The following is a 22,800-nucleotide window of genomic DNA, read 5'->3' as shown; positions in this document are numbered from 1 at the left end:
GCTGTATCATGGAAAATATAAAAAACACAAACAAAATTTATATTGGAGCCTCATTAATTTTACTCAAGTGTGCAATACAGAAGCATGTTGTATAAGATATTACATAATTTCAGTCCTGACTGAACACTTTCTTATGTAGATGTGTATTACATTAGGGAAAATGATTCACTATTAGCTTGTCACATTTTTTTGGCACTGTGACTGATCATTAAGTCTAAGTTAAGGCGTTTTGACAGCCCTGCTCCAGTACTGGTTAGCATCCAGAACAGCACTGATGAGAGCCCTCACACCAAACTCTCCTTCCTGAAGAGGAGACACTTGTTGTTTGCCGGCATATCTATCTGCAAAAGAAAATATTGACATTTCCCAAATCAGTGAACATGATAGCAGTGATCATATCATAGCATTTTTCAAGTTTAGAGTTCAAAGTTGTAATAGATGATCTAATGACCTGTTAACTTACTATTTTCTCCAGGAATAAACAATTTTGTTGTGCTATAGAACTGAGGAGGGAAATATCCCTGAGTCCCCACTCTGGGTTTCTGAAAGATAAAAATGATGTTTTTTTTTTTTACATATACATAAATATATCCCACAATAACTTTTGCTTTAGGGATGCACAATATTGGATTTTTGATAATATGCCAAGTTTTACAAAATACCCATACCCATATCAATATTTAGATGTAGTTCAGACCTAAAACTTCAGTCCTTAAAACACTTTTTAAAGTTTTGAAGTTTAAGGATGAAACAAATTTCAGCCCCTAAATCCAAGGTTGTTATAATCAAATTAACTTAATCTAGAATGTAAAAATCATTTCAGTTAACTGAAATAAAAAATAAGCTTTACAAAAAATTAAAACTTACTAAAGCTTAAAAAATCATTTTAAACAATGTATATATTTACCTTTTCTGACCTTTTTGGGTTTCACCCCTCACAAGTATCCCTTATTGCTGAGCTAAAACTAACTCCACAAATAGTAAAAACTAAAATAAACAAAGCATTTTTCAAATTAAAATGAAACCATCAAACCAGCAGGACATACTAATTAAAACTAAACTGAAATTTAAAATAGGAATTAAAAACTGAATTAAAAATAATAACCAAAATCATTATAACCTTGCTTAAAACACACTTTAAAGTGTAAGGAATGATGATGTGTAAAGAAAAAGACTTCAGCTGATGTAGGTCTGTTGGTCCTGCCTAAAACTCTAACTCTAACTAATGTGTTTACATGGCCAATATTTACAGCTAATATAGGCAGTTTATTATAGTTAGTTTATTATAACCAAAATATTGGTTGTAAATATCAAGAGAAATGTTCATATCTGCCAATACCAATATTGTGCATCCTTACTTTGCATAATTTATTACGTGAAGGATAACAAAGACACACAGTCTTTTGGCAAGGTAAGATATCACACAGTCCATTCCTTTTAAATATTTTATAGCACACTTAACCTGCATGAAGCATTTAAAAAGATTTATAAAACACATTACCTCCGCCGTAGGCTGTAGTCAAAGTCCACATTACTCTGGGGAGTGATTTGACCATTCACTGCATATGGCTGAGGGTAAAAACAAAGATGTCACATTGTACAGACTGTGTTATTACTTGATTGTAATAAGGCAGGTGGTGTATGTTAATAACAGAGGTAAATTGCTTTTCACTCACCCCGTATGTGAGTAGAAGACCCTGTGGCTTCAGCACAGCTCCAGCCCCTCTAAATAAACCCTAGAAAAGAATAGAGATGGAATAAGGTACCAGAATTACATCACATGTGGTAGGAGGTGAGTGGGAGGAAGGACACCTACTCTGACCCTCCAGAAATAACACAATCGTTCACTTACAAATGAAGAGTTGCATGTAAAGCAGTCATACTCCCTTGTCCAAAGAGATACACTCAAGTATTTTTTCATTCTATGGCATTATTTGGTCAGGTTGCATATGACTTGACAAATCCTTCCTACTTACAATAGAAAATATAAAATAAAATAAAGCATGAAAACTAGGTCTTATCAATGGATCATGGTTATATAAGCCTTAAAATGAGCTAACAGGTAGGTTCTGACAAAAAATGTAGCATTTTGTCTATTTTGTGTTTACGTTGTACTAACATTGTTGAAAACGTGCCATCTACAGTATATTTCCATTGACTATAAGCCATGCATTAATCATCGGCTGCTGGTAAATTAGTTGTTATTAAGTTCTTTGGGTTTCATTGGGAGGTCTATACAGTCAGCAGTCCTACCTCTGTGCAAGCCATGGGAGAGATGTGGATCATGTTGATGTTGACTACCAGATCCAGGCTCTGTGGCTGGATGCCTCCCCAGTACTGATGGGGCAGAGAAGCATCCAGGTGGATGACTGGTTTCACATTATGCAGCTGGTAGTGAGCTCTGTACGCTTCTATACTAAGAATGGAAACAAAGGACATTATTGTTAATGCAGTTTTGTCAGCGGAGTATGCGTCCTTTATTGACTGTAGCAAATTAACATACTAAAGCAACAAAACGGCCCCTTTCTTGAAGTTTAATGTATGAACGGGGTTAACTGGTGTCTATCAGCCGAATGCGCCTGTTGTCGTGGTTGCAGCAGATGTTGAAGACGTAAAATGTCCCACCACACAGCTATGCTCAGATTTTATTCAAAGACGTATCCAATGAAGCTTTTTATTATGATAATGAATGAAATAAAAGACCTACCTTTTTAGGATTCGTCATAAACAAAAGTAGCTAATTACGACAAGCACAGACGCATTCTCTAATTAACATGGACACTTTATAAACCATAACACTGATCATGTCTGACTATAGCGGTCTATAAGATATGCATGACAAATAGGTACCACCTGAGTTTACCTCGCTAGGGACTGTCGGTCGTATTCAGAAGGCTGCCAGATTATATTCCGTAGGGCCTGAGCAAAGTGTGTAACATGCTGCCCGGTACCGGAGGAGATCTCGAGAGCCTGCAGGGGTCTCCCGATGTTCACGCTCTCCCGGAGCACAGCCAGGATGGGCTCCTTATTCCTCTCCGCGGCGGCAGCGCTCAGCATCGTGTGAAACCCCGGGTATAACTGCCGAGTTATACGGTAAAGTGTACGCAACCACTCCAGTGGACCCGAGTTACGTCAGTGCAGACTGACTTACTCAACACCACTTACGGATGTTTTGTTTTTCGGCTTAAAATGGTCCACTTCCGCACTGCGTCACGTGACAGAGCAGGTCTCCAATAAGAACACTTGCTGGTTAATGATTTTTTTTGCGAGGTTATAAAAGAATGACAACGCAATTGTATATTTTACATTTAGGGTTTATTTGAAGGAAAATAGCATTCAGGTACACTTAATATTTTACAAGATTTACACAAATTCTCACATATGAACAACACATTCCCAGGTTCGACATTAAATTAGACAGACACTATTAAAACAAACAATAAATTAGAATTGCTGTGAAGTAAGAACATAAACAAAAACGGCAGAAATTCACAAATGTTCAGGCAAATGACAATGTGATTAACAGGATTCTCTGTGAGGTAAGGTAAGAAGGCATGAGTCACCAAAAATATTTTTTTATGGTCAAGAGATATCTACTCAGTTTATGTTAAGTTAAAATAAACAGAGCTTGTTCAAAATGAGAGAAAACTAGGATTATAAAACTCTGCAGTTTGGGATCTAGGGCTATTACATGGGTTAAGCGACAAAAACTCTTAATGGTACTAAAACGATGGGAAATAAGAGTTAAAAACCAAATGATCTTTTACTTACATCTTTAAAGGTTAATGCATAAGTAGGTTATCAGTAGAATAAAAGTCATATATATATATGTATGGTACTGTGCAGAAGTTTTAGGCATGTTTGCCTAGTACGCCCACCTGAGGGCCCCATTGGGCGGGAAGGAGGATTCACACAACCCAGGTCATGCTCTGGATGTCTTTGTACATTACCAAGGGCATGGGAACATAATCTGATGAAAACAAAAAACAAAAACCACAGCTTTAGGGTGGAGTTATGGGCAGATGTGGCGCTTAAACATAGCCTAGGGTACTGTTAGGGCGGGTATGAGGGTTGCCACAACCCCCCGGTTGTCGTGTGTATGTTCTAAGCACCTGAAAACTGTTGGTGGTTGCTGGGCGTATTACCAGGGGTGCAAAGGCCTGGACAAAAGAAATGCTGTTAAGCTTGGCTGCTCAGCGACACAGGTACATGTCAAATGTGTCAAAATTGACTCTGGCCACCCCTCCTCCTCTCTTCAGCCCGGGGCTGTGGAACATCAGGACCTGTGAAGAACCGTTAGCGCTCTACATGCCTAAAACTTCTGCACAGTACTGTGTATATATATGAGAACAGTGACTTAGCTGTGTTGTTACAAAAATTTGGCCTTGCTTCTTCCTGCTTTGGTTGAATTATACAATATTCACTGGTATGACAGCTGCTCCTAAGCAATTGTTAGCAGTTTATCCTTCTCCTCCAGCCCAGCTGTATGTTCTGTGGTTTGAATCTGCTCATTTTCTGTGCTGAGTGTTTCTGTTTGTGGTGTGCTTGACTCCTGATGCACCAGAGATGGATTTGGACAGAAGAAGGTCTGGGTATTGCTAAATGCATCAAGACTGGTTGTGGTAGTGACAACAGAATCACTGAAGATAGTGTTGGAAAAGACAGAGTTAAAAGTAAATGAGGATCCAAAAATGGACTCCTGCACAGGGGATTTGGGTTCCGTGGGAACAACTGTTGGGTCTCTGGGAGGTTTAATGGGGGGAATGGGCTCAGGCTCGCTGGTATTGGTCTCTGGTTCTGCTTGTTTGTGATTTACTATTTTCTCTTGATTATTCATCTCTTCTGGAGCTTGTACAGGTAGCTGGTCAGTCTTGATGGTCACCCTGCAATCACTGTTTACACTAGAGCGTCTGGATGATCCCTCTGCAGTGGAAATCACACTGCTGGCTCGGGGGAGACTTTTTGGTGACCTTGACCCTTTCAGTCGCCCTTCTTTTCCCAGAGGCGTGGAGAAGCAGTTCAGACAGCCAGACATTGATGAAGACTTACCCTGAACATATAACACTGTGACAGGTGAACAGGCTGAGGCTCGAGTAGCTTCAACTTCCCCAGAGCACAACTTTGGATCTATCCCATTTAGCTCTAGGTTCTCTTTGGGTGAGCCCACTGAGTCTGATGAGCGACGTGTAACTTTTGCTCTAGACCCCCTTCGGATGCTTTTTGTACCTCTTGTAAGCCAGAAGTCCTGAGAGAGCCCAGGATCTCTCTGCTTGGGTGCTGACTGCATATCTGACTTCTCACTGTTCATGACTGGCATGGTAGCAGCTTTTTCTTTTTGTTGCTGCTGCTTCTGTGTGTGTCGGGGGGTGGAAGTATCAGTGGGCTGCTGGTAGGAAGAGGAGGAGCGTCGGGATGGGGGCTGCTGAACAGGGCTGCTGCCATTTGACCATGGCTCATTTTCCATACTGAGGCTAAACTCACCGCTGCTCTCACTTTGGGCTCGACTCTGAATGCCATTTACCCCTGCAAAGAGGAAATGAAGAGATAAAATAAATATCCACCAGGTCAGATGATTGAGATATCATCACAGATTTTTTATCTGACCAACAGGGGGCAGGAGAGTCAAATCCTTCTACAACATTTGTTTGCCTCTGTTGTCAACACAGAGATTAATATGAAATGAGGTCATGATTGCAATTTGATGGATTTACTCTAATTCCAGTGCGGGTAATACATCTGTATGCTTGCTGAATCCTCTAAACAAGTATCCACAAGGCTTTACCGTGATTTTGCAGCTCATCGTTGTCCTCAAACCCAGATGGCACAGCACTGTCATTAGATTCCTTGTCTGTGGGACATAAAATGAGCAATTAGACTTGTCTGCGTTTAATTGAAAAGCCCTTAAGGTTGCTGTTTTTACTCTACTTTTCTCAAAACTGAACTCTAGTTTTAACTACTGAAAATGAAATTCACAAGAGGGACTGGCAGTGCTTCTAACCTGTCACCCAAAGCTCAGAAACATCTACAGCAGTGTCGACTGAGTCAGAGGTTGTGGTGGTGATGGGGCCAGATGGTGAAGCAGTGGAATGATTAAGGTGGAGCATGGACAAGATGGATGTGGTAAGGGATGATGTCAATGCCATCTTCCTGTCCTCCTCAGAGAACTGCAGTCTTTCTGAACTCTTAGCCCATCCCTCCTCCTCTGATGGGGCAGATGGGAATGCCAAGCTGCTCAGAGCTGCAGTGTGGGACCAGGGAGTTGATGAAGTGGGATTTGGATGAGGGGGAGAGGACAGGTGAAACGGTTGTGGATATTAGGAGATGTGTTTGTTCTATGACGTGGCAAATGTGGATATGGGGAAGGTTTGCAAACAATAGCCTAATATTGTGGTTTTATACTTTTTATTTCCCTTTTGAACAACTTGCTCCTTCTAGGACAGAGCTTATGCAGCACCAGTGTTGTCCTGCAATGCAGCATTTTTTTTAACCTCAGCTGTTCTAATTAAATACTGCAGATAGCCTTCATTTATTATCACATTGCAAGAAACAGTATTGCAGCACATGCTTAAATCTCAAATATACCTTAGTTTGTTTAAGTTAGCATGGTAATGAGCTATGGATGGACATTCTACCAAGTATGAAGTGATTTACAACCACTGGGGAACAATCTTGCCATCTGTATAATCCTACTCATGCTATAATTACTATAGTGTAAAGGCATGTAGAATCAAAGGAAATAGAGCAAACATATGCCTTGTGTTAATATGTTGCCATTTAATTAAAAGACTACAGTCAATATAATGGCAGACAAAGGTTCACAGTGTTTCTTACACATGGAACGACGGAAGAGGGACTTGACTTTGCCTCTGTCCTTCATTCTGTTCCTCATGCGGGGAAACATTTTCAGAGTCGCTACATAACAGCAGACACATTGAAGGTATACAGAGGAATGGATGTCATCAGAGGGAAGGGTGTAGGAGAGGAGAGAGGGAGAAAAGGGAAGGAAAAGAAAGGGGGAAAGGAGGATGACAGGAGTGAAGAAATAGATTAACAAACAAGATAGACACAAGGAAGACACTGAGGACTGTTGAGGAGAGATCACAAACATCATGCTTCATGGAGAATGACTCTAGGGACTTGACACACACCCATATAAATCTCATCATTCAGTTATAGAGAAGACTGAAATTTTGTATGAGCAACTTTTACTGGGGTTTTGAAAACAAACAAACAAACTAACAAACAAAAAAAACAGAGAAGGCTCTTAAAATGATAATGGCAGGGCTGAAAATCGTGTCACAAAGAAATGTGCACAACAAAGCAGCCAGACATTTTTACTTTAATTATCAATTTATTTTAAGCTGTTGTGACCTCAAAATCTTCTGAGGTCTTTTCCTCTAGTTGTGGGCAGATCTTACTTGAACTCACCCCTGAGTGTCCTTTGTACCTGTCCCTGATGATAACTTCACTCCCTGTTCTTGGCTAAAGCTGTGAGAAGATACTTTAAGTCTTTGATGACATCGGTTCAGCTAGGCTGTGGGAGATGATCTGGTGAATTCAAAGGCCATACTCACTGCTGTTATGTCGTGGGGAGATGGCATCGCCTGCAGCGGTGGAGGCTGAGCCTCCTGAGCCATCTGAGCTGATGAAGGAACTGTTGTCGTTGCAGGGGAGGTGGGTCTCTGCACCACTTGTGTGTGTGGGTTGGAGGTAAAGTCCATGATCACGGCTATTGGATTTAATTAACTTCTTCAGTTTGTGAGCAATCCAGTTCCCACGTCTGTAGAGAAGCAGAGCAACATTTACAGCCATGGACGACAGTATTGGCACCCCTGGAATTTTTCCAGAAAATGCACCTTTCTCCCAGAAATTGTTGCAATTACAAATGCTTTTGGTATACACATGTTCATTTCCTTTATGTGCATTGGAACAACACAAAAAATCTGAAGAAAAAAGGGCTGGACAAAATTATTGGCACCCTCAACTTAATATTTGGTTGCACACCCTTGGAAAAAAGTAAATGAAGCCAATCGCTTCCTATAACCATCAACAGCTTCTTACACCTCTCAACTGGAATTTTGGACCACTCTTCTTTTGCAAAATGCTCCAGGTCTCTCAGATTTGAAGGGTGCTTCTTGCAACAGCAATTTTAAGATCTCTCCATAGGTGCTCAATGAGATTTAGATCAGGACTCATCGCTGGCCACTTCAGAACTCTCCAGCACTTTGTCTCCAACCATTTCTTGGTGCTTTTTGAGGTATGTTTTAGGTCATTGTCCTGCTAGAACACCCATGACCTCTGACGCAAACCTAGCTTTCTGACACTAGGTCCTACATTGCGGCCCACAATTTTTTGATAGTCTACAGATTTCATGATTCCTTGCACACAGTCAAGGCACCCAGTGCCAGAGGTAGCAAAACAACCCCAAAACATCTTGGAACCTCCACCATGTTTGACTGTAGGTACTGTGTTCTTTTCTTTGTAGGCCTCATTCTGTTTTCTGTAAACGGTAGAATGACGTGCTTTTCCAAAAAGCTCTACCTTAGTCTCATCTGTCCACAAAATGTTATCCCAGAAGGATTGAGGCTTACTCAGGTACATTTTTGCAAACTCCAGTCTGTTTATTTTATGTCTCTTTGTCAGCAGTGGGGTTCTCCTCGGTCTCCTGCCATAGCACTTCATCTCATTCAGATGACGACGTATGGTCTGAGCTGACACTTATGCTCCCTGAGTCTGCAGGACAGCCTGAATTTGTGTGGAAGTTGACTGAGGATGTTTATCCACCATTCCAACTATCCTGCGTTGCATTCTTTGGTCAATTTTTCTCTTCCGTCCACATCCAGGGTGATTAGCCACAGTTCCATGGTTGTAAACTTCTTGATTATATAATGCACATTGGACAAAGGAATTTCAGGATCTCTGGAGATGGTCTTGAAACCTTGAGATTGTTCATATTTTTCCACAGTTTTGCTTCCTAAGTCCTCAGACAATTCTCGGCTCTTCTTTCTCTTCTCCATGCTTGGTGTGACACACACAGGCACACAACACAAAGGTTGAGTCAACTTTTAGACATTCTAACTGGCTTCAGGTGTGATTTTTATATTGGCAGCACCTGTTACTGCCACAGGTGAGTTTAAATGAGCATCACATGCTTGAAATAAAATGATTTACCCACAATTTTAAAAGGGTGGCAATAATTTTGTCCGGCCCATGTTTTGAGTTTTGTGTAAAATTGTGTCAATTATGTCTTTTTTCTTTGGATTTTTTTATGTTGTTCCAATGCACATAAAGGAAATAAACACATGTATACCAAAAACATTTGTAATTGCAACAATTTCTGGGAGAAATGGTGTATTTTCTGGAAAAATTCTAGGGGTGCCAATACTTTCATCCATGACTGTATGTCAACAGAATTCCACACAACAAATGCGTTGGTAAGCTCAAGTAGTGATGAATGTGAATGTTTGACCAATATTTAGAGTTAACACTAAAAAATGTAAAGCTGCTTCATATTCTTCCATTAGTACAGGCTGCAGGCAGCCAATATGAAAATGGTCTTATGACGATGAATCAGTTTTAAATTAGTTCAACTATGCAGATCCTTTAGTCTTTACAAAGAGTTTTAGGATGCACTTAAACTAGGGCTAATTGCCCCTTACCCTGCTGAGGCATGATTATAACCCCCTCCCCCAATTCCCCCAGTCCCCCACTAGCCTGGACTCAGATTGTTCCAAGCCCACACCAGGCCTGAGCACAGATACACAATCAAGGACCAGATCTACTAAAGGTTTGGGTGTATAAAAACGTGTGCAAACTCATTGCACAAGCAAAAAACAGTACAAACTGATTTACTAACAGTGCGCGCTAAGGGTTGCGTCTTTCAAAGGTGCAGAATGGCGTGACTGCATCCAGTTAGTACGTTGGCCTCTGTGAATATGCAATATGGAGCATTTACATGCAATTGTGCGTTTACTGTGAGGAGAAAATGTAAATATATAATTTTAGTGCACGCAAAGCGATTTATCAAACCTGAAAGCAATTTTGCTCATAGTTACTGCGTCTATATTTAACATGTCTTGAAGGGAGCTGCAAACGGTTTGTATGCAGAATTGCGCAGATATGGCTGAGACGCAGAGAACGCATTTTTCACCCTCGTGTGAACATTTTTTGAATGAATGAGGAAACAGTCATTAAAACATATCGCCTATCCAGCCTTGCCATTTTGGAGCTGTGGGAAGAATTCAGAGCGGATTTAGAGCCAGCTATGAGGAGGAGTCACGCAATACCTGCAATGACAAAACTCCTTGCAAGTTTACATTTTTTTGCATCTAATCCACCAGTCTCCTTAGAAAAAAAACAACCACAATAAATCCACACAGCAAAACCCCCCAAAACACCCAAATCCAGGAAGCATAATCTAACAGGGAAAACTCTTTTTCTTCTCCCCGACTCCCCGAGGGCTTCTTTGCTGTAGCTTATTTAAGTATTTGGCTTCATCCATCAACTCCTCTAATTCTGTAAGTTTGAATTTCATTTTGCGTCTTTGGCTTTCATGCTGCAAACCATGCAACACGCAAAACCCTCATTAAAATAGGCGTGTCTCCAACATGTTTACACCTCTTGTCATTTGCGCATTTACTCTTAATAAATCACCCGCAAACCGTGGTCCAACTTCAAATTCTAGATTGCGCATGCAAATCAGTACATACAAATTGGGATCTTAGTAGATCTGGCCCCAAGTCGTAATTTGACATGCAAATTACAAGACTACAGTTTAAAATTCAGTACAATGGAGAAAAACACAAAACACAAGATGACAACTTAACACACGTTGCTGCTTATTTTCAAATTTGGAATCTCCCCTGGCAGGACTAATAAAGGAATATCTTATCTTATCTTATCTTATCTTTTGAGTCTTCTTAGTCATAAACATCTCTCTAACACTCTGCCATAGTTCTAAATGATTTTTGAGAGCAATGGTCTCATCCATCACATGTCATGTCCACGTTACACACCTGTGCTTGTACGTGAGCAAGTGTATTGTTCTTGAGGCCCTTCTTCAGTCTGTACCAGGACCAAATAAGGGCTTGAAAATGGTACAGAGCACTCCTCATACAAATTGGACTTAGGAGGTTAAGCTTGCTTAGGTATGGTATGGACTTTCTAGAATCAGTTTGCACCTAATGCCTTGTACCTCAGTGTTTTAGTTTTGGGGCCTGGATATCTGTTCACTTTCACCACTTCTTAACTCTTTACAGATCTTGTCCTGAACAAGTTTGAGTTGCATTTTCCAAACAAAAATCCAACATTGCTGACTTTTAACTATCAAATATGCAACTCACTGTGATTCTGTAAGTCTAAGAAAAAAAAAATTACATTTTGGACAGTTAAAGGCCTCATCTTACACTTACAGTATAAATTACTGAATTAAGCATCAAGTCAATCTTATTAAAGGTCTTATTTGCTTTTGTTGATCATACAGAGGCATCAGTATTCATTTTCATTCCATCTCAAAACTAGCTAAAATGCCCTTACAAGAGCTTTAAATCCATACAATAATTTCCAATTCCAAACTCCAAAAAGTTTAGATGATTCTTTGCAAGAAAGTAAAACATAAATATCCGTTGATAAATTTAGTAACTATGTATTTTAAACAGAAATCTGTTTGAACTGAAATTACATTAACGGAGAATTAACCAATTACCACTCAACGATTGTGCAGAATGTGAACATTATGTTTCTAATATTGCTATAAGCATCTTACCTGCGAGGAGGGGATGGCTCATAAAACTTGTACTGGTCCATTATTTTCTCCTCCAGCTTTTCCTTCTGCCTCCTCAAATCATTAAGCTTGTCACTGAACAGACACAGAGATATAAAGAACGTAGGTACGTAATTACTATAGCTGTGGGGGTTGGGTGACTGTACATACAGTGGTGTTTGTTTAATGGAAAAAAATAGTGTATTGGGTTGCGAATCCACATGTTAGATCCTCTATAATGTTGCACGCAATTGCCACAGTGTTAGTTCTGATAGCTCACATATATTGCCGCTCCTCAACATGAAACATATCCTTGCTTTCCATAGTTTGCTCCAACAAAGTTCGGTTCTGTAGCATTAGTGTCTCGATCTGGCTCAGCAGGTGGCGGTTCTCCTCCTCTAGGTTGCCTTTTAGCTGGCTCAGCAACTAAAGATCACATTAATATGCAGGAATATGTTCAATATTATCAGAGAAGACATACACTTTCATGCCATTTTAACAACAAAAAACTCTAAATACTATACTGGGTATGAACTACCTTCGTGTAGCCCTGACAACCCGGCAAACTATCTTGTAATTATAAGGTAAATTGTTTAACTTATTAGGGAAAACCATAATAACTCAAGCAGCTACCCATCCTACCTCGCACTGGTTTGTGAGTTTTGTGGAGTTAATGTCCATCTGCTGAAACTCCTTTTTGAGTTTGGAGAAGTCTGCCTCCAGCCAGGTGTGTTCCAGCTTGGTCTCATTGAGCTGGCTCTTCAGCTGCTTGTGATCAGCTGTCAGCACCTCATTGTCGTTAAGAAGCTGACGGTAGGTCTGGTTTAGCCTTTAAAAGAGATGCATAGTGAAGTTCACATGCATGTTTTGCTCTCATGTGCATGTAATCAATGGGGCATGTTTGTGTGCTCTCACCAGTCCTTCTCATCGCGTAGCCTGCAGCATTCAGCAGCAGTGGTCCTGTGCTGCTCTTTCTCTAGAGTCATTCTCATCTGCTCCTCCTTCAGGGCTTTTTCAAGGTCCTCTAGCTTAGTCCGCTTCTGCAGCAGACTATTGTATCTAAAGATAGCATAAAAAACACACAAACACAGAAAATGAGCATGAACTATATGGTGTGACAGTACATCTATGCTCTCTAGGTTGTAGCTGTTCTTTCCCTACCTGTCCTGCAGTGTACGATGCTCTAGCTCCAGGGTGCGATGGGCATTTTTCAGACAACCATGTTTGCCCATCAGGGCCTCGTACTCCATGGCTTGCCGCTCATGCAAAGCTGCTAGTCGTTCATGATCTCGAAGAAGCTGTTCATGAACACCTCGCAGCTCTTCACGCTCCCGTATTGCGCTGTCCCGCTCGCTTTCTGTCCCAGTCTGCTGCTGCTGCAGCTGAGCATTCTGGGCCATAAGGGAGGCGCACTGTGAGTTTAGAGTGGATTTCTCCACCTGAAAAAGGAGGCAAACATTTAGAATCATTATTGGGTTTTAATACTCTAGAAATGCTTTCACTGTATTGTCTTCATACATAATGACGTGGAAGCTTAAGTAGTATATTTAGACATATATTTGTGTGTAGGCTGTTATGCTAAGTGTTTCACAGTGATCAGTGTGCTATTGTGGTACCTGCAGGTTAGCGTTGTGTGTCTGTAGGGCTGTGTTGTTTTCTTGCAGTGATGCAGCCTGCCTCTGTAGAGCGAGGACCTGGGCTTGCTGACTGTCTGACTGACTCTCCAGCTGCTTCTGCTGGGCCTGCATAGCCTGGCGCTCTGCCTCCAGTGTGGCATTCTGCAGCGGAAGATGGGAGAGGAGGAGTATGAAGGGAGACCAAGACAGAGAGGTAAATTGTGAGGGCACTAGTCCAGTATTTTCACTGTGCTACTGCACAATGAAATTACTGGGGTGAAGAACATGAAAATCAGGAAGTTCAAAATTCAAGCCCTCAGTCTGAGTTTCTGTTAGCCGGTAATTACCGGTCATTGGCCGGTAAAAAGGGCGGAAGTCTGGCAGATAAAAATATAACTGGTCAAAATGTCCAGCAGAAAACATGCAAATGACCAGATAAGTAAATACTGAACACTTGCATATTATATTTTGTGTAACCTAGAAGATATGTTGCGAAAATGCATTAACTAAAAGTTGTCTAATCTTACACCTTCTCTCCTGGTGCTGGGGTTCTTTATCTCTTCAGACGGCAAGCACATGGCTAATTATGTATGCACGATGACGTCAAAGCAAGCGTATCTCTCTGGGCATGCTCAGTATTCCTGGGGACTATGCAGGGAAAGTTTCACCAGAGCTCTCTCATACAACAGAATTTTAGTCTCAGTGAGGTTTTCCTGGTTAACCAAAGGCTTAATATCATCAGCGGTATGGAGGGATTTTGAGTGTGTCACTGCTGCCAGTAATGAAGAGGCTGAAACAAAGGGAACTGTCTTAAACACCAATGTAGCAGCAGAGAGAGAGAGACCTATGCCAGCTAATTAGCAGAAGTAGTCTTGGATAAGCCGTTAATGAGAGGAGGACTGGCCTGAACTATCTGCTGTGGAGCTTTTGTCTTTTCAGGACTAGTCCAAATAAACCGGGATAGTTGGATTTACTGGTTTAGCAGATGCTACAGTTATAAAATCATGAGGACTGATATTAGCAACTGATGGTAAAACTCATTTTTCTTTTGAAATGTCGAGTTCTAACACGGTGTCCAGTTAACAGAGCACTGGGGAGTTATGTTTGGATGCTTCGTTGTTGTAGGTGGAGGATGGTATTTGGCTGTTATAAGCAGCTAAGTTATGGTACGTGATAACAGGCTAACGGTGCTAATGTGTAGCTAACCGTTGTTGTTTATGAGTTTAACGTGGGCGTATATTGTGTAACTGACTGCGTGTGTCAGGAAAAGCGAGCAGCCTTTATTTTGATACTTTAAACCACTTACACAAAGAAAAAAAAGAGAAAGTCTTGGTGCAGTCGGTTCCAGGGTCTAATCATGTGTCTGTAATAGCAGGGTAATGATTACTCAGGTTTACTGTCGGCTTGGTTTCTGTCTCAATTTTGGGTCAGGTCTGGAAATAAAAATGTGTCCTCTCTCCCGTTTAGCACAGACTTGTATCAATGTACCACAGAATATCAGATTTATGCGTTTTGCTGCTGTTAATGCAGCAAAATAATATTAAAGCAAATTTCCGGTAGTTGTTCTAAATGGCTGGAATTCTTGAGGACTGCTGGTCATTTTGACTGAGGACAAAAAAGTCTAGCGGAAACGCTGCCCTCAGCACACAACTTTTTCTATCACTAAGAAAAATTGACATAAAAATAAAAATGCTTGATAATTTTTGGGAAAATGTGCAAAGTGTGAATACAAAATAGAATACAGTAATTTGCTAATCCCATCAACCTATATGCAGCTGAAAACAGCACAAACAAAAGATATTCAATGTTTAAACTAAAAAACTTTACAGTTTTTTAAAATATAGACCCTTTATAAATTTTATGCTTACAACACACTACAAGAAAAGTTGGGACAGAGGCAATTAAAGACTTGCGAAGCTGTGGAATGTTCATAAAACACCTGGAGCATTCCACAGGTACTGTATGCAGGTTAATTGGTAATAGGTGATAGTCTCATTTTTGGGTATGAAAGAAGTACTCCTTTACAGGCAAAGTTATTCAAAATTGACGGTGGTGCAAGGTTCTCCACTTTGTAAAAGACAAAGTGAGCAAATATTCCAACAGTTTATGAACAACGTTCAATAACGTGCAGTTACAAGGAATTTCTAGATTTCACATGTTGAAACAGTAAAGCTATACACTAAATGAGTGTGGGCTCTAGACTTGCCTGCATACAGTCCTGAACTGTCCCCCATGGAAAATTTATGAAACATTATGGAGCGCAAAATATGTCATTAGAAACACTACACTGTAGAGCAACATAAGATGTAAAACAAGCAGGAATGGGACACTTTTACTTACAGTACCTGCAAAAGTGCTTTCAGTCCTTGTATTCATTAAATGTTTTGTAAGAAAAAAAGGTAATGTGCTCTTGTCCAAACTTTTTAGGAATTCGATGTAGCGTAAGATTCAGAATATGTGTGTATTTCCAAAAGATAATAAAGTTTAGCAGTTTAAACAATAAACAACTTGTCTTTATGCTGTATTCAATTGAATAAAGATGGAGAAGGATTGAGGAAAGATTGAATTCAACAAAATGTCTCAATGTTTATGGCATTGGGGTTTGTGTTAAACAGTTACTACATGAGTTATCCTCTTTAAAAGATGATAACTAGGGCTGCACGATATTTGATTTTTGCTTATGTTTGATATGCCAATATTTACAGATTGACCAGACCTAAAACTTCAGTTCTTAAAAGACACCTTTTAAAGTTTGAGGATGAACAAGTTAACAAATTTCAGTCCTTAAAGTCCTTAAACACATGCTGAAAATGTAAGGAATGGTGATGAATGAAGATACAGACTTCAGCTGATGTAGGTCTGTCGTTTTAGCCAAAAACTCCACTATCTTATTTGTTCCTTTGGCCAGTCTTTACAGCTGATATAGGCCGATTTCAATAACCAAAATATCATTTATAAAATCTGCAGAAATTTTCATATTTGCTGATACAATAATTAACTTTTAGGTCTGCCGATACTAATGTCAAGCCAATAATATCATGCATTCCTAATGATATCTACTTACATTCCTCTCCACCTCAATGAGACGGTCTTTGAGCTTTAACAGTTCACGTGTGGCCTCCTGGCTCTCACGCAGCCATTCGCTCATTGCCCTGCCAGTCTCTCTGGGAGGGGTGGAACTCAATGATGTCCATTCCTCCTCATGTCTCTGCTGCAAGGCCTCATAGCTCAGCTTCACCTGTGGGGTCAAATGTGTCAAAGATTTTTCTCCCATGCAACACCAACAGGACTGCAGCTGTGAGTTTTTATGCCATGGCTTACGGTTTTTAGCTCGTGTTGAAGGTGCTGGTTCAGGTTGGAGGATTCCTGCAGACGAGCTTCCAAAGCTGCCATCTTGTCCTCTTTAATCTGAAGAGATCTCTTCAGAGATGACTCCAGCTCTGATTCCAGTATCTTGAACCTACTACAGAGAGGTAGCTATCGTAGTATGTATCGATATTTCTTAAATTACAATTACAAATTACGCAATAGGAACTCCTTGGAGTATATAAGCACCTGTTGTCTGGCATTTCCCGTTCAGCCTGTTGTATACTCTCCTGGTTGAGCACTTTCATTTCCAACTCATGAGCCAGCCTCTCCAGATCATTGTCTCTCTGCTGGGTTTTCAGTTTCTCACTCACTAGCTCCTAAAATGTTTTCAGGTAACAATTATTAGCATTTTTGGAACTTAATCATCAAGAAAACAAACATTTTACTGTAAAAAAGGTTCCAAATATCCAAGGTGGTTTTAAAACCAACCAATCAGGTTAAGAACTAATAGTTGATAATCTTAATTGTCTGTTAATCTTTTTTATGTTATGTTATTCTGCATGTTCACTTAAAAACACAAATCAAACATCCAACAATGGATAGAAAAAGGCAGAAGGTTGCATTTAGCCAGCCTTCAAATATTAATTGTACAGAACTTTTGCATGCTTTTATGTCTTATATTTCAAATAAAATGGTTCAATGCAAAGGATGGTATGTTTGGTATGTATGGCAAATTTTCATCTGTTAAAATCATAAACTTGTACGAAAACTGAACAGTCAAACAATGCTCTTGAACATCTTTAATCTAGGAACATCAACACCAAACAGACCAGTAATGAATGCATTTCAGCAAGAAGCCTTCATAGACATCAATGCTGTTCGCTGCTGTTTTGCCAAGATTAAAAGACCTAAAAGTAAATTATGTGTGCTCACTGTTCTGTTTTCCTTGAAGTTTTCTTTTGGTGGTACAACTGAGGAATTTAAAGTTTTGAGTCTTTCCCATTTTCTGCCCCTTTAAACCATAAACTCTCTTCATAGGTTCCACATGCACACTGCTGCAGTAAAAAAACACTGCTTTATCAGTGGAATGTCAGGTTTGTCAAGGCAGATTATCTATTTGGTCAGCGTAATCTCTACAGCCTTCCCCTCACCTCTCTAAAGGTTGCCAGGGTCCTTTGGTCGATAGCAGCTTGCTTGCTCAGTTCTCTGTTTTCTCCCTCCAGGCCTTTGACCCTCTCAGCAGTCTCCCTTAACCCTTCCACCTCCTTCACAAGAAAACGCATCTCCCTCTCCAGGCTGGCCATACAGACGTTGCTGCTGTCTAGATTTGCTTCCTGGATTTCAGTCTGAGACGGGGAGAAAAAAATGCCATGTTATTTAGAGCAACATAACTGACACCTTGCCCATAGGCAATATGTCTTCCTACCTGTTGTCGGAGTCTGCGATTCTCTTTCTCTAGCTGCCTTTTTTCCCTCTCTAGGACTGTGGTTTCTTGCTCCAGGCTTTGCTTCTCTGTTTCCAGTTGCTCCAGGCGTCGCACAGAGATCCGAAGTTCCTCCAAAGTGGCCTGTAGGCTTTGATTCTCTGCCTCCAGCTCCTGAACCTCTGCCTCCAGGCGCTGAACTTTACGCTCTAAAGAGAAGGGGAAGGACAGCATAAACAAATCAATTTAACAATAAATCATAGCAGTAGTGTAGTTTTGTTCTTATTCTAACCACAAACCCTACCTGTGTTATCAAGTGAAGTCTGTAGATGCTGATTAACTGTGTCCAAAGCCCTGCACTTGGCCTCCATCCGCTGTGTGTGCTTACTGGCATAGGAGGAGCGTGTTGGCAGACCTGTGAAGATACTGTTGTGGCATGGACTGCTGCTCTTTGAGCCAGGGGAGTGATCACGGGATCCAACAAAACAATGAAGCCCATTATGATTGTTCTCTAACACTTCCAGGTCAGACATGAGTTCTTTGAAAGCGTCTCCACTGCCTTCCTCCTCTAGCTGTCCTTTCTCTTGAATATGAAAATGTGGGCTACTCCTAAGAAGGGTCTCACTCTGGACTCCATCTGCTTCTCCTGCACCATTCCTTCTGAGACACTGATGGCAGTTTGAGTCTCCACTCTGCAGGATGACATTAGTGCAGTTATCTAGTGTGCAGGAGCTGTTCAGCCCAGTCCTTTCTCCTGCTGATGAAGTATCATTGTTGGTGCTACACATATCCTCAGAAACATAGTTACACTCAGTGTTTTGGCTGTGTTTCTGCTTTGCACTGTTTTTCAAGGAGGTAGCTCTGAGTTCCTCTATGGTCCTTAGGAGACTTTGGTTCTCTTTCTCCAGCTTTAGCATGCGACTGCAGGTCCTTTCGCTCACCTCCTCACTCAGAGTCTGCTGGCCTTTAAGCAAACACAGAAAATAATGGTTATAAACTTTAAAAGTTACATACTCAGAGTGAGACATACTGGTGGATAACTTTTAAAGTTTGCATATGTGACAGGGTTTATGCTGCCTGTTATTACAGTTCTGACAATCAGATCCACAAGTCATTGGACCCTCTTCATAGTTGGGTCAAAAATGACCTGTATTACTTTGACTATGTTTACATGCAATTTGTGTCATTGTTAAAACAATCATATATTGTATTGTACTCAGGATTATATTTTGGTCCAACCAGAAAATTCAGTTTTTAAATATTTCTTATTTATGATTAGTATCTTTTATTAAACATTTTTTACAGCCTTAAAAATGATTTTTGTTGGAGTAGTTCATACACTATTAGTTCATACTGGAATAGTTAATATCTGTACAGGTCGAGATTTTCTTGTGGTAATGAAATGGTTAATTGACTTGAGCTTGCGTAGTGGTTTTCTAGTCATCTGGCTACTTGAAATGCTTTTACACAGTAGGTCACACTTATCCATTAACACCCATTCACTCCACATTCACACACTGCTGGTGAAGGCTGGTATGTAGAGTAGCCATAAGTATTAGCTAATCCCATTTATACACTTCATTACACATTCACATACCACTGACCCAGCAGTAAGAGCAAACTGGAGTTAAGTGTCTTGCCCAAGGATGCACCGAACCCACAAGATGACCAAGCTACCTTCTAAGCCACAGAACGTCTTTGTTTTGATTTTAAAAAGGATATAAGTTTCGCATAATTACATGCATAGCCGATATGACTGCATAGCAGCAGTGTTTATAAGCTGTTTCATTAAAGGCTCAGGAAATGTTTACTACTAGGGGTGTGAATCCCTCCTTCTCAAGATGATTTGGTTTGAATCTCGATTGACAGGCTACAATTTGATTCATGAAAAAAACTGAACGATTGGGTCCAATTTGATCTGATACAAACTGATTATGGAATCAAACTAACTTTTTGCTTTAACATAAATGTAAAAAAAAAGGGGGGGGGGGGTAAGATCATTTCAAAATAGTCTATGTGTCTTTGAGCTTATTTATCAAAGAGACTAAATCCCAGACCTCCTGTAAAAAAAATAATGAAATTATTTAATCACACATATGCCAAGGCATCTTACTTTGATAGTTAGCGTTATTAATCCTGATAACAGTAAAAACTAAATATCAAATTTGACAGTTTAATATAATAAAAGAATAAAATAAATAGAATAAAAGAATCCCATAATACTGAAGAGGAAATGCATTCAGTTTATTTTTGACCAACCACAGAAGCTTTGAATGGTGATAGAAAAACTAAATTTAAAAAATGATAAAAAAATTTGAAAAATCCATCCATCCATCCATCCATCCTCTATAAGGCTTTTCCTGTTCGGGGCCATTTGGAAAATTTTAATGTGATTATTCCAAAAACATGTTTTAGGAATACAAAGAGTATTAATAATATAAGAAAAAAACAACCTCACTGGTTTATTTTTGTCCCACTTTGACATTCAAGGGTTAAAGTGGGACTTATCCTCTTTCCATATGTCTCCAGCAACCTCCTTCAGGTATAGTACATATTTCTGGTGGGCAGAAATAATGCTGTGACAATCTATGAGAATGAATGAAGTATGACTAGATATGACCCGAGTATTTCACTGCAACACTGTACACTTATTGGCTAACTATAACTTCTGTGTTAAATTCATGTATTATCCTTTTGTAGGGTGTTACCTGAGAGCTGCAGAAATGAGCCAAATGTATAACTGACCAGTGTTTTCCTCTCCATTCGGGTAAGCATATGCTTTCGCAGAATTGTTTTTTTATTCCACACAAGCTGTAATATTTGAGCTGTTTATGATAGCTGAGTGTGCTGTGTGCAAGATGCTGAAACAAAAGACATAACTAGCCAGAACTTACTTTGTTCCTGTTCAGATAATGAAAAGCAATATAAACAGTCACAAGCCTCTAGCTCATTACTCCTCATACAACCAGAACTGAACCAAGCTGCTGTGGAGAGTAACGGAATATGGATACACACGTTTGAGTGTTTGCTGGGTCCGCATTAGTTTAGCTAATCTCTTACACTGAATCCTACTAACTGCATTCTCTAGATGTACTGTATGTAAATCAATGTTAAAAAAAGTTAGGACATCATAAACATATTAATCAAAATTTAGTGTTTCAAATCACTCTATTGACCATGGACATTCATGATAATAATTGTTCAAACTGCACGCAGAGTAAGACAGAAAGATGTTTCCAAAGTATTCTTCTGAACCTGATGCAAAGTCTGTAAAGAAGTTCTTAAAAATAAAACAATCATGTATTTGTTCACAGAGATCCTATTCATAATAAATCTGCTTGTTACTAATCCTGTCACATCCATTAATTTTCCATGTATTTAATTTTAAATATATATCACCAGCTCTTACCCTGAGAGTTCTCACTGGTCTTGGACAGCTGCTCTAACTCCCACCCCAAGTGTTGGGACTCCTCCATACTCCTCCTCTGAGCCAAACACAAAGCCAGGTTCTCCTCCTGAAGCTCCTCAATACGCCTTCGATCTGCCTCCCTCTCCTACAGAGAGAACAAAGAGTAATGAAAGCAGCGTGAGAAAGGATAAGTCTTGATGCTAGAAGTCAATAAAAATAAAGCTAGAAGATTAACTTTTATATTACCACTGATCTTTATTTGTTAGTTGTGTAAGATACTAAATAAAAGGCTAACAAAGGTAACACAAAGGACTGCGTGCAGATGTCTGACCTGTTCCATGTCATGGACCTGGGCCTTCAGCAGCAGACTGTGCTTCTCCAGCTGGTGGATTTTATCTGAACGTGCTCTCCAACCTTCCAACTGATCCTCTAACACCTCTTTGGTCTCCTGTAGCACCCTGTTATCCTCTTTTAGCTCCTAAAAACAAAAACATGATGTAAAATATGTCTTTCAGATCCCAATGTTTAGCTCAAATTCATGTCATGACTCTTGTACTATTTTTATTTTTATCTTTAGTCATGTTTTCCACATCTAGAAAAATCTTACTTGTCATTTCAAACGTTGAAAAGTAAATACTACATAATTCATAAGTATGTGACTTCTCAAGCTGATTTCCTATGTCACAAATTCAAGATCAACATGCACATGCCAAATTTCACTAGCATCATGTATAGACCGCATTCTTCACTCTGGATTCTCCATTTTCCAACCTCCACTTTAGCCTTGTAAAACTCAATCTTGTGCAGTTGCTCTCTGTAGCGTCCAACTTCACTCTCCAACTTGTCTGCCTTTATGGCTCTCTCTCTTAGGGCGTCCAACTCATCGCGATAGGTACGGGCTGCTCGGGCGTCTACAAGTAGCTGGGAGTTCTGAAGAAGGTTGAGAGAGAGGAATGATTTAAAGCAAAACTCAAACGAAAAATTCATAGCAAAATGGATATGGCTCAGTGACTTATAAGGCTCCATTCATTTGCAGTTGCACCACCTGAAATTTGCAACTAATTCCAAATTACACAGGCAAATACTTTGACATGGTTTGAATTTCATTCTTGTCAGAAAGTATGCACATATATTCTTTGAAATGAAATTAATTTTATGGCTGAATAGAAGTTTGCTGTTTTTAGACTGTACCACCTCACATGGAAAGTGTACCTGCTCAACTAAGCAAAACTGTAATTAATCATTTTTTCTTTAAACTTGTGATACCTCGTTTAACTAATTA

The 22,800-nt window shown here is 39.9% G+C and overlaps 2 protein-coding genes across 2 annotated transcripts in view; both read right to left on the bottom strand.

Moving 5' to 3' along the window:
* Window positions 1-36: 36 nt before the first annotated feature.
* mettl26 (methyltransferase like 26) lies at window positions 37-3,197 on the bottom strand. The gene is made up of 6 exons (XM_041784731.1): window positions 2,864-3,197; window positions 2,254-2,416; window positions 1,677-1,736; window positions 1,502-1,569; window positions 464-542; window positions 37-341 (listed from the first exon to the last, which is right to left on the bottom strand). The coding sequence occupies exons 1-6, from the start codon at window positions 3,055-3,057 to the stop codon at window positions 285-287; spliced, it is 621 nt and encodes a 206-aa protein (XP_041640665.1). The 5' UTR covers window positions 3,058-3,197; the 3' UTR covers window positions 37-284.
* A 945-nt stretch (window positions 3,198-4,142) lies between these two features.
* Window positions 4,143-22,800, bottom strand: part of LOC121508657 (girdin-like) — a 32,054-nt gene continuing 13,396 nt past the window's right edge. The window contains exons 10-29 of the mRNA XM_041785648.1: window positions 22,290-22,448; window positions 21,850-21,996; window positions 21,519-21,663; window positions 18,414-19,073; window positions 18,113-18,318; window positions 17,838-18,032; window positions 16,933-17,063; window positions 16,699-16,840; window positions 16,442-16,615; window positions 13,378-13,539; window positions 12,923-13,200; window positions 12,677-12,820; window positions 12,404-12,590; window positions 12,042-12,187; window positions 11,765-11,857; window positions 7,575-7,780; window positions 6,832-6,912; window positions 5,999-6,238; window positions 5,783-5,848; window positions 4,143-5,523 (exon numbers count right to left, since the gene is read on the bottom strand). Coding sequence (XP_041641582.1) covers window positions 4,442-5,523; window positions 5,783-5,848; window positions 5,999-6,238; window positions 6,832-6,912; window positions 7,575-7,780; window positions 11,765-11,857; window positions 12,042-12,187; window positions 12,404-12,590; window positions 12,677-12,820; window positions 12,923-13,200; window positions 13,378-13,539; window positions 16,442-16,615; window positions 16,699-16,840; window positions 16,933-17,063; window positions 17,838-18,032; window positions 18,113-18,318; window positions 18,414-19,073; window positions 21,519-21,663; window positions 21,850-21,996; window positions 22,290-22,448 — 4,644 coding nt within the window. The 3' untranslated portion in view covers window positions 4,143-4,441. The remainder of the gene's footprint in view (window positions 5,524-5,782; window positions 5,849-5,998; window positions 6,239-6,831; window positions 6,913-7,574; window positions 7,781-11,764; window positions 11,858-12,041; window positions 12,188-12,403; window positions 12,591-12,676; window positions 12,821-12,922; window positions 13,201-13,377; window positions 13,540-16,441; window positions 16,616-16,698; window positions 16,841-16,932; window positions 17,064-17,837; window positions 18,033-18,112; window positions 18,319-18,413; window positions 19,074-21,518; window positions 21,664-21,849; window positions 21,997-22,289; window positions 22,449-22,800) is intronic.

This window comes from Cheilinus undulatus, linkage group 4 (assembly GCF_018320785.1).
Source record: "Cheilinus undulatus linkage group 4, ASM1832078v1, whole genome shotgun sequence".
NCBI lineage: Eukaryota > Metazoa > Chordata > Actinopteri > Labriformes > Labridae > Cheilinus > Cheilinus undulatus.
The sequence above is the reverse complement of the archived record's forward strand: the minus strand, read 5'-3'. Positions and strand labels throughout refer to the sequence as shown.